Source organism: Bos javanicus, chromosome 16, assembly GCF_032452875.1.
Source record: "Bos javanicus breed banteng chromosome 16, ARS-OSU_banteng_1.0, whole genome shotgun sequence".
Classification (NCBI taxonomy): Eukaryota; Metazoa; Chordata; class Mammalia; order Artiodactyla; family Bovidae; genus Bos; species Bos javanicus.
In genome coordinates, this window is record NC_083883.1 from 57,978,422 (window position 1) to 57,995,476 (window position 17,055).

At 35.4% G+C, this 17,055-nt stretch overlaps 1 protein-coding gene across 5 annotated transcripts in view; it reads right to left on the minus strand.

The window, feature by feature from the left end:
* COP1 (COP1 E3 ubiquitin ligase) overlaps nucleotides 1–17,055 on the minus strand; it is a 224,004-nt gene that overhangs the window by 55,597 nt on the left and 151,352 nt on the right. Inside the window, exon 16 of one of the 5 annotated variants that reach the window (XM_061383282.1) lies at nucleotides 6,721–7,821. The exons of the other annotated variants lie outside the window; for them this stretch is intronic. Within the exon in view, the coding sequence (XP_061239266.1) occupies nucleotides 7,703–7,821 (119 nt within the window). The 3' untranslated portion in view covers nucleotides 6,721–7,702. Of the gene's footprint in view, nucleotides 1–6,720; nucleotides 7,822–17,055 lie in introns of those variants that run through there. 5 annotated transcript variants of the gene reach the window in all.

Sequence of the window (17,055 nt, forward strand, 5' to 3'; positions counted from 1 at the left end):
ATTTGTTTCTGTTATTTGAATTCACTTGAAAGTATACACAACAAATTATTTGTGGAATATATAGTTTTATTACCATACTACTGTAATATGACACAACACACAATCTAGAATATTCAGTGGCTTATAAAATACTAAATAAGCACAAAATGCTAGCAAAATTTCCTGGTTTCACAGTTTACCTGCTTTGGAATCAGTTCCTGTGCAATAAACTGTGTGTTAATCACCAGGGAAATTCAAGGATCTGTTTTCCTCTTCAACTTAGTAGGTGACTTTTTATACATTAAACTTTTATAAAATTATTCAATCATAAATATAAATTCAGAGGCAATGCTCTGCAAATCTTAATGGCTTTAGAAATACAAAATCAGCATTGCCACAAGAGAAATAAAATGGAGTAGTAATCTATTTCCTAGATTGCTAAGTTTACACACAGGCAGATAAACACCTGCAAAAATATGTGTTTATTCTTTGAGAATGAATTTGCTTCCATCTTCACTGATCTGCTTTACTTCAATCTCTTTTCAAACACTTTTGCTTTAAGGAATCAATGTAAACAATGCTTAAGTAATAACTAATAAACACTGGGGATACTTTAAACTATTTTCATTACTAGAAAGGCAATAAAGCCAAAGTAAAAATAAACCATATGAACAAGTAAAGATTGTAAATAAATCTACTGATTTAAGTATCTAGAAAATAGTTGTCTAAATTAGTGATAGTAGGAAAGAACCAAAAAAGCTTAGACAGGGTTCTTATACATACAGCATTTTGCTGATCATTTTTAAATTTTTAGTAAAATAACCCAATCAGGGGATTTGGTTTTTCAAATGGTAAATTCAATCTGTTTAAATTTACTGTGATCAGATTAGTCAAATGTTTGGAATAACTCTCATCATTATTTAGTTTTTTACTTTTTTTATCCTGGCGTTTTCTGTGGTTCTTCATTTCCTGCCTTGTAGCTGCTGCTGCAAAGTCGCTTCAGTTGTGTCCGACTCTGTGCGACCCCATAGACAGCAGTCCACTAGGCTCCTCTGTCCTTGGGATTCTCCAGGCAAGAATACTGGAGTGGATTGCCATTACAAACTGAGTTTTCTCTCTTATTGTAGGTTTGAAAGTAGAGTTTCTACTTCTATTCTTTAATGATTTAAAATTTGAGAATGCAGGCATGACTTTAAGGACAAAGTTAATTAATATTGTTATACAGACTATATAAAAACCTTACATTGTTTCCATTTCATGAATACTCCTCCAAACCTAGGTTACATTTTAATTGTCCAAATTTTTACTTCCACCTTTAAAAAATCCCCAAAAATGGCACCCCACTCCAGTACTCTTGCCTGGGAAATCCCATGGACAGAGGAGCCTGGCAGGCTACAGTCCATGGGGTTGCAAAGAGTTGGACATAGTGACTAAACAACAACAACAACAATAGATGTTAACTTCGGAGAAGGCAATGGCACCCCACTCCAGTACTCTTGCCTGGAAAATCCCATGGACGGAGGAGCCTGGTGGGCTGCAGTCCATGGGGTCGAGAAGAGTCGGACACGACTGAGTGACTTCACTTTCACTTTTCACTTTCATGCACTGGAGAAGGAAATGGCAACCCGCTCCAGTGTTGTTGCCTGGAGAATCCCAGGGACGGGGGGGCCTGATGGGCTGCCGTCTATGGGGTCATGACTGAAGCAACTTAGCAGCAGTCTTATTTTTCTATTATTGTTGTTTTATAGACTCAATACTAGCTAAGATTTACCCACATATATGAATCTCTTTGCTCACAGGATTTCATTCCTTACATTTTATTCAATTCTTGATATAATTCTCTTCTTTTGTTTATTTCTCTGTGATGGGGTAGGAAGAAGAAGCATCCCATACCATGAAGGCAGTGGTTAGAATTCTCAGAGTCAAATCCTCTACACCACTCAGAGCCCAGGCTAAGACGAAGTTTCCAGAACTGTCACCTTGCAAATAAGCAATTACAACACTCTAGGTACACAGTTCCCAGGTCCACACCATCTGTTCCCTCCCTACTAACTCTTCAACATCCAGAGCTCTGGAATACTGAGGCCAGCAACTTCCCATCACCAGCAGGGAACAGAACTTCAGCTCACATGTCTAATTCTCTGGTTTTTATATTCTGCTTTGTTTGTGACCCTTCACTATTTCAATACTCTGTAAGCTATGTATCTAAAAGAGTATTTTATATATTTTACCTAAAGTAGTGTTTAGCTAAAATATAAATGTTCACTGACAGAGGATTTTCGGTTTATCTAGTCTATCACACGCTGGGCTGGAAGAAGCACAAGCTGGAATCAAGATTTGCCAGGAGAAATATCAATAACCGCAGATATGCAGATGGCACCACCCTTATGGCAGAAAGTGAAGAGAAACTAAGAAGTCTCTTGATGAAAGTGAAAGTGGAGAGTGAAAAAGTTGGCTTAAAGCTCAACATTCAGAAAACGAAGATCATGGCATTTGGTCCCATCACTTCATGGGAAATAGATGGGGAAACAGTGGAAACAGTGTCAGACTTTGTTTTTGGGCTCCAAAATCACTGCAGATGGTGACTGCAGCCATGAAATTAAAAGACACTTACTCCTTGGAAGGAAAGTTATGTCCAACCTAGATAGCATATTCAAAAGCAGAGACATTTGCCAACAAAAGTCCGTCTAGTCAAGGCTATGGTTTTTCCTGCGGTCATGTATGGATGTGAGAGATGGACTGTGAAGAAGGCTGAGTGCCGAAGAATTGATGCTTTTGAACTGTGGTGTTGGAGAAGACTCTTGAGAGTCCCTTGGACTGCAAGGAGATCCAACCAGTCCATTCTGAAGGAGATCAGCCCTGGGATTTCTTTGGAAGGAATGATGCTAAAGCTGAAACTCCAGTACTTTGGCCACCTTATGCAAAGAGTTGACTCATTGGAAAAGACCCTGATGCTGGGAGGGGTTGGGGGCAGGAGGAGAAGGGGACGACAGAGGATGAGATGGCTAGATGGCATCACCAACTCAATGGACGTGAGTTTGAGTGAACTCCAGGAGTTGGTGATAGACAGGGAGGCCTGGCGTGCTGCGATTCATGGGGTCGCAAAGAGTTGGACACGACTGAGCAACTGAACTGATGCTGTTTTTAAAGAGTCATAATGAATCGTAATATCTCAATAATAATAGTTCATTAAAAATAATACTAGTTCGTAAGAAAAAAACAATTTGGCTTTTCTATTTTACTAGACAGATTTGGTCCTTATGTTTTGCTAAATGATATTAAAACAGAGACAATACTTTAATGCAATGAAGTTCATCAAACAAAGATTTCTATGACATATAAAATATCTTCATTATTTAGCCTTTATCTGCATTTCCATATTTTTGTTTCACCAATTCAGTAACCTGTAAATACTTTTAGCAAGAATAGTTATTCCTGTCCCAGGAGAAGTCAGAGGGGTACACATGAAAACAATCTGAGGAGCAATTCTGAAATGCAAATGCTTGGTCTCCTCTCTTAAGAGTCTAATTCAGTAGGTCTATAATAGGGCCCAGACGTGAATAATGCGTCAGCTTTTTAAAAAAGACTGATACATTTCAGATTTTTAAAAACACTATTTTAATACTATTTTTTTTTTACAATATATTATATAACTTACTTACTTGTCTACCTTTCTGTGATTTCCTGAATTTTAGGATTATTTTTTATTTTACTTTAATTTTTTATTTTATAGATGGTAACAAATACAAAGTTATTTTAAAAATAAGTGTTCCCCTGCCTTGTGACCTCAGCTCTCTGAGGGGATCAGGAAAAGTTATAATTTTGTTTCTCATACAGTGTTTTTTGCTTTTAAGATGAAGGTAACATTTTTTTCGGTAGCTTTCTATAAACTAAGCCAAAGTGCTATGTTTTGACAACATTTCCTCATCACCTATAGAGCACACATTCTTGCACACTTGTAAGGAAACTACACTGACCTGGCCTGGTGTAGTGCTTCTTCTCATTCACACCAGCCTACCAGAGTAACAGCTCAGTCTTTCCTTATTCACTTTGCAGTAGCATCTATAAGTATCTTGGCTAGAAAATTTTAATATGTAGGACAATTTAATATATTTAATAAAAGTTTAATATAATTTAATATATTGGCAATCCTGGTCTTACAATCAGTTGTCTCTGTGACATCAGTATCACTATATACCCAGTTAGAAATAAAGTCTGACAAAATGACTCATAAAAAGAATAAATATAGGGAAGTCAATTCTAAGCTGACAGAAGACAAATAATTTATTATTTTGTCAGCAAAATCTCAGATTTCTGCTTGATTAGTAGTCTGAAAAAGGCATTTACTCAATTTTTCTGGCATGGCAGAAGAACTGTAAAACAAAGAGATAACAAGAATTGAAGAATGAACTGGTGGCAATGAAAGGAAATCAGGAAATGTATATGTAAGAGACTCAAGCATGGGCTTGAGAGCCACTGGTAAAGGGGGCGTAACACATAAGACTAGAGGAAAACAGGAGAAGGAAGAGGAACAGGACGCAGGGGAGAAGGAGAAGGGCACTGATAGAAGAAACGGAAGCTGGTGAGGGAGAAGAGAGGAAAGGAGAATCACAAGAGTGAAAGATCAGGGAAGAAGGGCAGAACGGAAAAGGGAAAGACAGAGGGGAAGAAGACAGAGGAAGGAGAGGCGGAAACAAAAGAGAGGGAGAGAAAAGGAAGGAAGAGAAGGAAGGGCAACTGAGAGAGAGCACTAGAGAACATGAACAAGTAAGAGGCAACACATCTATAGGCAAGAAAAAATTTTCTCTGATTCTGAACTACAACCACAGACAGTTCTATAATGGCAGTGTTCTTTTCACACTCATGTGTGAACTTATGAAAAAACCCACATCTTACTAAAACTCCTTCATTTATATCATAAAAATACATATTTCTTAATAACTACAAATGTTTTTTTCATTTAACGTTGTGTGATAACTCATTTAAAGACTAACCAAACAATTAGTTAGATTCACTGGTGGTTCAGAGTGGAAAGAATCTGCCTGCAATGCAGGAGACCTGGGTTTGATCCCTGGGTTGGGAAGATTCTTGCCAGGAGAATTCCATGGAGTGAGGAGCCTGGCGGGCTACAGTGCATGGGGTCACAAAGAGTTGGACACAACTGAGTGACTTCCATTTCACTTTTCAATCTAACAATTTTAAAGCATTTAGCACCTGTTTTTTGACAGGTAATACTATGAGTAATAGCTACTCATTGATTCTTTGCTGACTACAACTATCTACCTACATCTGTCCCCAAATTAACTAACCAAGTAGACTTCTATGTTTCCTAAATGAATACTGAAAACTATAGCCTCATAAATTTTAAAATCAAAGTCTAAAATTTTTCATCATAAACTTTCAAGAGCTGCCGTCTACAACATATTTAAATAATAACATTTTAAAATATGAATTAAGTATATCTAATGAAATCTAAACATCACAATAGTTTGATGTTGAATATCACCCATTAAAAATATACATAAATTATTATTTAATAACGGAAAACTTTGTGTAATCTTTTCTTTGAATTTTGTTTCATTTCCCTTGCAAAATAAAATGTATCCAGTTGATTTTATACTGTCTTTTTAGACTGTCTTACTTAGCATTCTCTCCTTTGAAAAAGAAAAATGTACACAATACAAACATTAATTTTCTGTGACCAAAATGCTCTAATTGTAAGACATTTTTTCCACTTGAGTTACCATTAAAGTTATCAGTAAACAATTGATAAAAAACAATAAATTTTGATAATTATTAAACAAAAGTAGTATTTTATCAGGGCTTCCCAGGTGGCACAGTGGTAAGAAACCTGCTAATGCAGGCGACACAAGACATGTGGGTTGGGTCCCTGGTTTGGAAAGATCCCCAGGAGTGGGAAATGGCAACCTGCTCCAGTTTTCTTGCCTGGAAAATTCCATGGACTGAAGAGCCTCGTGGGCTACAGTCCATGGGTTCACAAAAGAATTGCACACGACTGAGTAACTAAGCACACAGCACACAATATTTTATTAGAAATACATGTCTTCGTAAGACGGTTGTAGCACAGCCTCTCCCTCTGCTTTTTGTCTTGGTAACTACAAATGAGTTTACCTACTCTTAGAATTCCATTTTTATTGTTGGTATTAATTTTATTCCTATAGTTTCATTTATAAATTTATACAGATACAGTCATAAAAGATGGAAAATGTCATAGTAATGTCATTCAATTTTTTAAATCCCATGTCTGTGCCCCAAATCACAGTCACCTATTGTTAAAAATATTTTTAATGATTTGACATCTTGATTGGACTGTGCCTTAATTTTTTATTTAACAGGAGGAACTACAATCATCTACCTTGTTACCTAGTAATTGAGAGTATTTTACAAATCACAATTTTTGCAAAGTAATAAAATGGTTTTAACAACATCAAACCAATGTGCAGAAATACAATACCTTATCCCAAGCACTTGGGACAGATAAGCTTCATAATTCTAAACTTTTCACTTTTTGAAAGGAAATATGAAACACTCCAAATAAGGGTTGTGTCTGCACTCTGTAACCAAATACATTCATGTTTCTACTGGAAAACTTGTGAACAATTACACAAAGTGGGATATATAAAGATAAGCAGATATCTAATCATGCCATCAAATGAAATGAATTTTTGGTATTCAGAACTTCCAAGATTTTCAAATTGCAGATAATGGACCACTGACCAGTATTAATTGTATCTGTTTATTATCCAACTGAAGTAAGAAGATCTACATCAATACTTAGTGCTAATGGCTACTTTGATTTGCTCCCATGGAACTTGAAAATAAGGAACAATGTATACACTTTTTGACAAAACTGAAGAAAGAAGTCCTTTAAAGAAAAAAATAAATTTCACACACTTTCACTGTTTCAAGAAATATCTAAAGTAAAAGAACTAAAACAAAGTACAAAATATACTTTTTCTAACACAATGTTTCACTCTTAACAGAAATATTTTTAAGACAAAGGATGACAGCAAGTTACTCAGTAACAACATTTAGGAAAAAAGAGTCCTTTGTTAGGTAATCCTGAGGTTTTTACAACCTGGCAAAATGTATCATCTTAAGACTCATAATAATGAGTATGCCTTTCTTCTGTAAAACAGAAAAAAGCTATTATAGAAGCTGAAGAAGACAAGGAGGCACTGGCATGGTATCTTAGGCTTCACTGCCAGGCCTACCAACTTATATATGAACTTTGAGGATCTACATAAATTCTGAATGCCTTCTACATAAACCCTGAATACCTCCAGTGTTCCATCAGGGTTTTCTTACTTCAGTTTGGAGACCTTTGCTTCGGATTACATGTCACGTATTTAAGTATGCATTTTTACATGTGAAGATTATAAAGCATACACACAAAGGTAGTAGAGTATTTTTACGTAAAATTTCCCCTGTGATTTCACACAAGGGGAAGCCAGTGAAGGTAATATAATTAGCTAACGTACATTGACACTCAATAATTAACAATTCTTTCATAAACAGAAGATGATTAGAGCCTTGATAATTATGTAGCCTTTATTCACTCAGTATCATAAAATTTCTAAGAACAGAGCATTAATTAGTCATTACCACAAAATTGTGGTATAACAAACTATTCTAAAATTTAATAGCTTAGAGCCATCATTTATTTTCACAGATCTGAGAGACAGCTTAGTGTTGGCTAATTTCAGTAGCACTTCTTTATGAGGCTGAAGGTTGAATGATTTGGCTGGGGCAAATCAGCGCCACTCCAAGTGGCTTTCCTCCTCTCACTGGGACCAGCAGCTGGTTGATCATGTTCTCTTCCTGGTGATGGCAAAGGGGCAAAAGTAAGCAAGCCCAACTGGGAAAGTGCATTTCAAACTTTCTGTCAATTTTATATCTAACATAACTGGAGCCAAAGCAAGTCTCATGGACAAGTTCAAGGTCAGGGTGGGGTTGGTTCTGACAGTGGGAAAAAACTGTTTCATATCAAAGCACATAAGTACACAGAGGAGTAAAGAGCTAAGACCAATAACGCAATTTAATATAAATATTAAAATCTGAAACAAATCTTTCAGCATTAACAATAGCTTAATATTTAAACAGGCCAATTTAATTGGCTCTGCTTTTAATGTAAAATTCGTAGAGTTTAAAACACAGTTTATACAGCTTAAGAGTAATTCAGAACCACTAGAGGAAGAAATAACACTTGAAATATTAAGAGGTACAAGCACTACACATTCATATGTTGAATGGTCACAAAAAGATGAAATAATAATCACTAAACAGAAAGAAAGCTAGCTTAGTGAAACTTTGGAGCTCATGGCTTGTAATACTGACATGGCAACCTATATATGTTTCAAACTAAGATCTCTAGGGGGAAAAAAGAACAATCACATTTTATGTAATTCAATTATATCCTTTAAGATAATATGTTAACCATGGTCTCTGTCTAATGATACCTGGAACTAAGATACTACTAGCTAAATTTTATTGTCTAGAGCAGTCTTTTGTAATATAGCCTCTTCTCCAATACTTATCCAAATTTTCCCACTAAAGAAATAATATGTAAATTACATGATTCATTACTCTACTGTATTTAGTATATCTAAAAAAACTAACCTTACAAACAAAATGTAAAAACACCAAATAAATGTTCAAGTTCAGAAAAATGATTTCAATTTTTAATGTAAGTATTTCAAAAATATTTAAAGTATTTCATTTGACAGATTTACAATAATCTGCAACAGTAAGCCCTATTTAGAAATAACTTAAAAAAAAAAAACAAACAACAACTTCAGGAAAACACACTTTCTGGAACCCATTAAGTAAATCACAAATAACAGGAAGTAAAAATCTTTCTTATTGAGTGAATATTTGAATAAACAATGATACTCATATTTAATCTGGAATTGTTGCTGTTTAGTCACTAAGTTGTGTCTGACCCTTTGCAACGCCATGAACTGTAGCCCACCAGGCTTCTTTGTACATGGGATTTCCCAGGCAAGGTTATTGAAGTGAGTTGCTACTTCCTTCTCCAGGGGATCTACCCAACCCAGGGATGAAACCTGTGTCTCCTTCTTGGCAGACAGATTGTTTACCATTGAGCCACCTGGGAAGCCCCATTCTTGCATTAAGCTTATTCTAACAATTCCCTTAAACATAAATGATCATGTCTTTGATGGCGGTTTAGTCACTAAGTCATGTCCGACTCTTGTGACTCCATGGACTATAGTCTGCAAGGCTCCTCTATCCATGGGATTCTCCAGGTAAGAATACTGGAGTGGGCTGCCATTCCCTTCTCCAGGAGATTTTTCGGACCCAGGGATTGAACCAGGTCTTTCTAGTCAAGAGAGTAACAGGTAAATTTGGCCTTGAAGTACAAAACGAAGCAGGTCAAAGGCTAACAGAGTTTTACCAAGAGAACGCACTGGTCATGACAGCAAACATCCTCTTCCAATAACACAAAAGAAGACTCTACACGTGGACATCACCAGATGGTCAATCTGAAATCAGATTGATTATATTCTTTGCAGCCAAAGGTGGAGAAGATCTATACAGCTAGCAAAAACAAGACTGGGAGCTGACTGTGGCTCAGATCATGAACTCCTTATTGTCAAATTCAGACTGAAATTGAAGAAAGTAGGGAAAACCACTAGACCATTCAGGTACGACCTAAATCAAATCCCTTAGGATTATACACTGGAAGTGACAAATAGATTCAAGGGATTAGATCTAATAGAGTGCCTGAAGAACTATGGATGGAGGTTCATGACATTGTACAAGAGGCAGTGATTAAGACAATCCCCAAGAAAAAGAACTGTAAAAAGGGAAAACAGTTGTCTGACGAGGCCTTACAAATAGCTGAGAAAAGAGGAGAAGCTAAAGGCAAAGGAGAAAAGGAAAGATACATGTAGTTGAATGCAGAGTTCCAAAGAATAGCAAGGAGAGATAAGAAAGCCTTTCTCAGTGATCAGTGCAAAGAAATAGAGGAAAACGATAGAATGGGAAAGACTAGAGATCTCTTCAAGAAAATTAGATACTAAGGGAACATTTCATGCAAAGATGGGCACAGTTAATGACAGAAATGGTATGGACCTAACAGAAGCAGAAGATATTAAGAGGTGGTAAAAATACACAGAAGAACTATACAAAAAAGATCTTCATGACCCAGATAACCACGATGCTGTGATCACTCACCTAGAGCCAGATATCTCAGAATGTGAAGTCAAGTGGGCTTTAGGAAGCCCACAAAGCTAGTGGAGCTGATGGAATTCCAGGTGAGCTATTTCAAATCCCGAAATATGATGCTGTGAAAGTGCTGCACTCAATATGCCAACAAATTTGGAAAACTCAGCAGTGGCCACAGGACTGGAAACGGTCAGTTTTCATTCCAACCCCAAAGAATGGCAATGCAAAAGAATGTTCAAACTATTGCACAATTGCACTCATCTCACATGCTAGCAAAGTAATGCTCAAAATTCTCCAAGCCAGGCTTCAACAGCACCTGAACCGTGAAGTTCCAGATGTTCAAGCTGGGTTTAGAAAAGGCAGAGGAATCAGAGATCAAATTGCCAACATCTGCTGGATCATTGAAAAAGCAAGAGAGTTTCAGAAAAACATCTACTTCTGCTTTATGGACTATGCCAAAGCCTTTGACTGTGTGGATCACAACAAACTATGGAAAATTGTTCAAGAGATGGGAATACCAGACCACCTTACCTGCCTCCTGAGAAATCTGTATGCCGGTCAAGAAGCAACAGTCAGAACCGGACATGGAACAACAGACAGGTTCCAAATCGGGAAAGGAGTATGTCAAGGCTATATATTGTCACCCTGCTTATTTAACTTGTATGCAGAGTACATCATGCGATATGCCAGGTTGGATGAGGCACAAGCTGGAATCAAGACTGCCGGGAGAAATATCAATAACATCAGATATACAGATGATACCACCCTTATGGCTGAATTAAAGAGCCTCTTAATGAAAGTGAAAGAGAAGAGTGAAAAAGTTGGCTTAACACTCAAGATTCAGGAAACTAAGATCATGGCATCTGGTCCCATCACTTCACAGATGGGGAAATAATGGAAACAGAAACTTCATTTTGGGGGGCTCCAAAATCACTGCAGATGGTGACTGCAGCCATGAAATTAAAAGACCCTTGCTCCTTGGAAGAAAAGCTATGACAGACCTAGACAGCATATTAAAAAGCAGAGACATTATTTTGCCAACAAAAGTCCATCTAGTCAAAGCTATGGTTTTTCCAGTAGTCATGGATGGATGTGAGAATTGAACTGTAAAGAAAGCTGAGCGCTGAAGAACTGATGCTTTTGAATTGTGTTGTTGGAGAAGACTCTTGAGAGTCCCTTGGACTGCAAGGAGATCCAACCAGTCCATCCTAAAGAAAGTCAGTCCTTAATATTCATTGGAAGGACTGATGCTGAAGTTGAAACTCCAATACTTTGGTCACCTGATGTGAAGAACTGACTCATCTGAAAAGACCCTGATGCTGGGGAAAATTGAAGGAAGGAGGAAAAGGGGATAACAGAGGATGCGGTGGTTGGAATGGCCTCACCAATTCAATGCACATGAGTTTGAGTAAGCTCTGGGAGTTGGTGATGGACAGGGAAGCCTGGAGTGCTGCAGTCCATGGGGTTGCAAAGAGTCGGACATGACTGAGCGACTGAACTGAACCCCCTTTTTTAATGGTCTGCTCACATTTCCTATGGTCAATGTACATATTCCTAAACAGTGCAGTCTGTTTTGCATGCTCATAAATAGAACTGCATGCTCATAAATAGAAATGCTCATAAATAGAATTTCTGACACTCTTTCATTCAACATTTATGCTCGTTATTCATCCGCATCATTTCATGGAGATGCAGTTCCTTCATTTTCACTGCTGAAAATGTTCTACAATGTGAATATGCAAACAATACAACTATGTACATTAATTAAATACATGTTTCCCTGGGGTGAGGTTTCTCAAACTTCAGTGTGAATAAAAATTATATGGGGAGCCTGTTAAAATAGCTGTTTCCTGTGTCTACCTCTGGAAACTGATTCAGTAGGTGTAGGTCAGGGTGTTAGAATTTGCATTTCTTACAAGCTCCTAGGTGATGCTAATGTTTATGCTTTGAGAAGTAAAGCTGTAGGATATATTTATTATTTCCTTATTTATTTGAAGAGTTTTTCATGTAATATAGACATGAAGATTTTATCACTTATATGTGTTCTAAATATCTTCTCCCAATTAATAACTTTTAAAGAAATTATGTTTTAGGTATTATTTGGTAAATAGAAGTTTTTAATTTTGCTGCAGCCAAATTTATCCACCAAACATTTCATACTTCTCAGTGTTTGCAGTGATTGCTCAATTAGTTTCAAAAAATGAATGATCATGTGCATTATATTAGTAACAGCTGAATAATAAATGCCTGACTTTAAAATATTTCTGCATTTAATGTGAATATAAAATTTCTTGTGAAGTGTATTTTTAATAAAAACCTAGCTAAATGCCACTTACAGGCTGGAAGGCAAGACAGATATAAATAGGTGAAAGATTTACTAGGTGCCTCAAAGTTGCTCTTAAATTCTAGACTATCAAAGGTAGATTTTATGACAAAATAACAGTTTGTTCTTGAATATTGGTGTTAATGCATGCTACTTCCATTTGCATTCACAGAAATTACTTAGAAACTTGAAAACAAAATGTCCTTGACATAGTATAAATAACTGAAACACATGTTTATGAATGCTGTGATGCTAATTAAGATTAAGTAAATATTCAGACACTTAATTTATTTAAATGTGAAGGAAAAGACATTCCCACTGGCAACCACTATATAAAATAAAACACAGACTCTTAGTCTTCAAAAGAAAAAATAACCTTTTTGTTATTTTGTCCAAATCACAAAAATTAGAAAATACTGAAAATGGGGAAACAAATGGTGCATGTTTATATGTATGAAGTGTTTAGTTTGCTGACAGTAACATTGTTTACAGCAACCAAAACTGAAAAGTCTGTTGAAAACACAGTTTAACTAGAATATTTCAGAATTGCTATTTGTTCTAGAAACATTACTCTTTCCCAGTGAATATGTTTATGAGTATAAATATCACTCTTGAATCAGAATAATATGAATTTTACCTTTGACTTACATTAATACCAGTAATTTCTTGGGGTAGGGGACGACACAACTTTAAAGAGTATTACTCAGGAGTACCCAAATTTCCTACCTGTTATCATAATTACAGCTTTAAAATTTGCAAAATGCTTCAAGTTAGTAGTAAGCAAGCAGGTCTACCATTCTATTAAAACCACAGACTGTTAAGAGTTCTATTTACTTTAGGGTAACAGTGCTCTCTCAAACTGGCTTTAGAGAGGATGAACCGGAGAAAAAATAGTTTTCCTTTTTCTACTCAATAAGAAAACACCATGTAGTAATCTAGTAAAAAGACAACTAATAAATGCCTTTACCCTTATGTCAAAAATTGTGTTCTCTCCTCTGGCAAATGCTTCAGAAAATCTCAGGGCTTAAAAACAGATTTTAAATGGTTTAAAATAAAATCTAAAGCCTTTTTCTCAATATTTAATACAAAAAATATAGTTTAAAACTCTGTAGTCTACTTTTTTCAAGGGGACCATGACCTAGAATTCAATATTTTAAAAGAAGTACTTGCAAACATTTAGTCCACCTTAAGAAATTTTTCATGCTCTAAGTTCTAGTAAAAAAAAAAAAAGAAAAAAAAAAACTAACCAACCAATCAATGCCCCCCAAAAGCCATCTTTTTATATTATGTTAAAAGGTGAAAGAGCAAAATGATGAGCACAAAGAGAGAGATGAACTCGTTATCAAATGGAAATATAAGATCTAAAAAGCTTAGAATTAGCATTAGGCATCATTACCCAAGTAGGATCCACAGTGCCCTTTCAACCAGGAGTCAATCTGTAATTGGTGGGGAGTTCACATACTAATTACGTATTATCATAACTTCAAAAGCAATGTTTAAAAATGTACAGCCCGTTCCCAACGTCGAATTCATCATCACAAATGATATTTAATAAGCAACCTCATGACAATGATTCTGTAAGTCTCTCAGGGGCAAAATAAATGGTACAGCTAAAGAGAGGCTGATGTTTTATAGTTTAAGGAGAAACATCTAGGTAATAGCCTACATTCTAAGAAATATTTCAATTCTAAACGAAGATGATTCAGTATCAGTCACTGTCTTCCAGTAATAGTTTTTTTTTTTTTTTTTTTACTATGATTAAAGGCATTGATTCTAACCCCTATTTCAAAGCCAGGAAAAATAAGTCCTTAACTCACATCAACTATTCAGCATTATGAAGGATGGGGCAGATGACATTTAGTATCCGTTCCCAGCACCTTATAGAATTTACAGCCAATGGAAGATGGAAAGTAAAAACTATATTGCCCAGATTCTCGTGTAGCTATGCTTCTAGATGTGAATCAGATTTCACAATGGGATGCACTTATGTATGATTTGAAAGGTTGGAAATCTGTGGTCATTCTGCGTTGGAAATATGTGTTGCAAGCATCACTGTAAAGATGTGGATGTTCTCTGGAACAGATGCAATACTGTGGCAATTACAGTGTCTGCTACAGAGTCTGCGGCTCTGTGGCAATTACAGTGAATTTTTGATCCTTTGATTACAGCCATGGCATCACATTCTCGATCTCAACAAACGTTGATCACAACAGTTCCAATGGCCAAGAAAGAAAGAACAGTTCTCCTAGCTTACGTATACTGAGAGTGAGTTAAGAGTCATTCTAGAAGGTTCAGTTTGCATATCTCCAACTCTTCTAATAATCAAATTTGCATAAGAACATTAAAAACAGTGGGAATGTGTGGTGTTCTGGCCCCTGAAGCACCACCCACCACACACAACCCAACATAAACACACACACATACATGCACTTTGAAGAAGGTAACAAATATTTAGCTAGAACAACGAAGAAGAAAAAAGACAGAAGACAGAAATGACCAATCAAGAATGAAAGAAGGAATATTACAACTGAAACTACAGAACACTAAAGGAAGAGGAAATTTAAAGGAATTAGATCACAAGAGAATGTTATGAACAACTTTATGCCCACTAATTAGAAAAATTAAATTTACAAGTTCCTAGAAAGGCAGTGACTACCAAAAAGAACTTCAAGAAGAAATAGACAATCTGAATAGACTTATAAAAAGTAAAGAAACTGAACTAGGTAATATAAAATTTTTCCACAAAGAAAAGTCCAAGTCCAGAGGGTTTCACTGATACACTCTGCCAAGTATTTAAAGAAGAAATAATAATAATCCTTAACAAACTCATTCAGTAAGCAAATGAGGAAACAATTTCCAAGTCATTCTATGAGGCCAATAGTACTTTAGCAAACTAAATCCAGCAACAAGTAAAAAGAATTTCACAATGTGATCAAGACGGATTTTTCCCAGGAATGGAAAGTTGCTTTAACATTAAAACAACAACTCCCCCACTTCATATTATTATAATAAATAACATAAAAAACAACAACCCCCCCACCTCATATTATTATAATAAATAACATAAATCACAAGATCATCTCAATATAGGTAGAAAAACCTTAGACAATATCTAATAATATAATAATACATACTTTTCACAACTAGGAATAGAAGGAAACTTAACCTGATAAAGGGTATCTACAAAAACTCACAGCTAACATCACACTTCATTGTGAATGAATACTTTCCAAGATAAAGAAATCCTTTCTGCCAGTTTCATTCAGTATTATATAAGAGCTTTTAATTCATACAATAAAGCAAAAAAGCATTAACGTAGTAAAAGAAGAATTAAAATTATTCTTATTCACAGATGATACAATCCTAAATATAGAAAATCTCAAGAAATTCACCTTAAAACTATGAAAAAACAAAACAAAACATGAGTACCAAGATTACAGGATGCAAAATCAATATGCAAAAAACTGATTGTATTTCTGAAGCCTCGCAACAAACAATCCAAAAATAAAATTAAGACAACAATGCCATTCAGTAATAAAACATTTAGGAGTAAATTTAACAAAAGAAGTTCAAGACTTACATACTGAAAGTTATAAAATACAGATGTTAAAAATGGTTAAAAAGGAGACAGAGGATTATAGACCAATTTATGTTTACAGGTATTAAAAATATAAGCCAAAAAGTCTAGCAATTTATCAAAAGAATTCCACATTAATGCTAAACCTAAATTTTAGGTTTACTCTAGAAACACAAATAAGGTATCAGAAAATGTATAAGCATATCTCAACAAATTAAACCATATGATTATATAACATGATGCTGAAAAGGCACCTGATAATATACTGAATTTGCTCTTAACTAAGAAACAGTTAAATAAATGATTTGAATTTAATGAATGCTATTCTTCAGGGAATTCCCTGGCAGTCCAGTGGTTAGGACTCTGCACTTCTACTGTCAAAGGCCTGGGTTCAATTCCTGTTCAGGGAAGTAAGATCCTGCAAGGCATGTAGCAAGGCCAAAAAACTTTTAAAAACCCACAAAACTATTCTTCAAAAGGGGATATCATGAACAGAAAACCACTAAAGCTGATTCAACTAAAGGAAATACATGGGAAAAGTACCTATAATTGTATCATATAACATGCCTTTTAACAAAAGAGAATGTAAAAAATCATTACAAAAGAAAAAAATACAACCATCATTTTTGGCTACTACCAAATATAAACAGATAGCCCAAAGGCTATCTGGTAATAAAAAGTTACCAGATTTAATAAGAACAATGCCTAGATATAATACAAATATTCAAATATCAACAGTTTTTTGTTTTTTACTCTCAGCAAACAGTAGTTAAAGGAATGGAAAAAAATAACAACAAAATTATAGAAACAGAAAAAAATTAACCAGAAAGACCTAAAACCTAAGCGAAAAAAACTAAAACTAAAAATCTCTTTGAAAGATAGAAAATAATCCAAACAAACAAAAAGATATCCCATGTAACTGTAGTAAGATGAACTATCTTAATACCACTGGTTCCAAAATTAACTA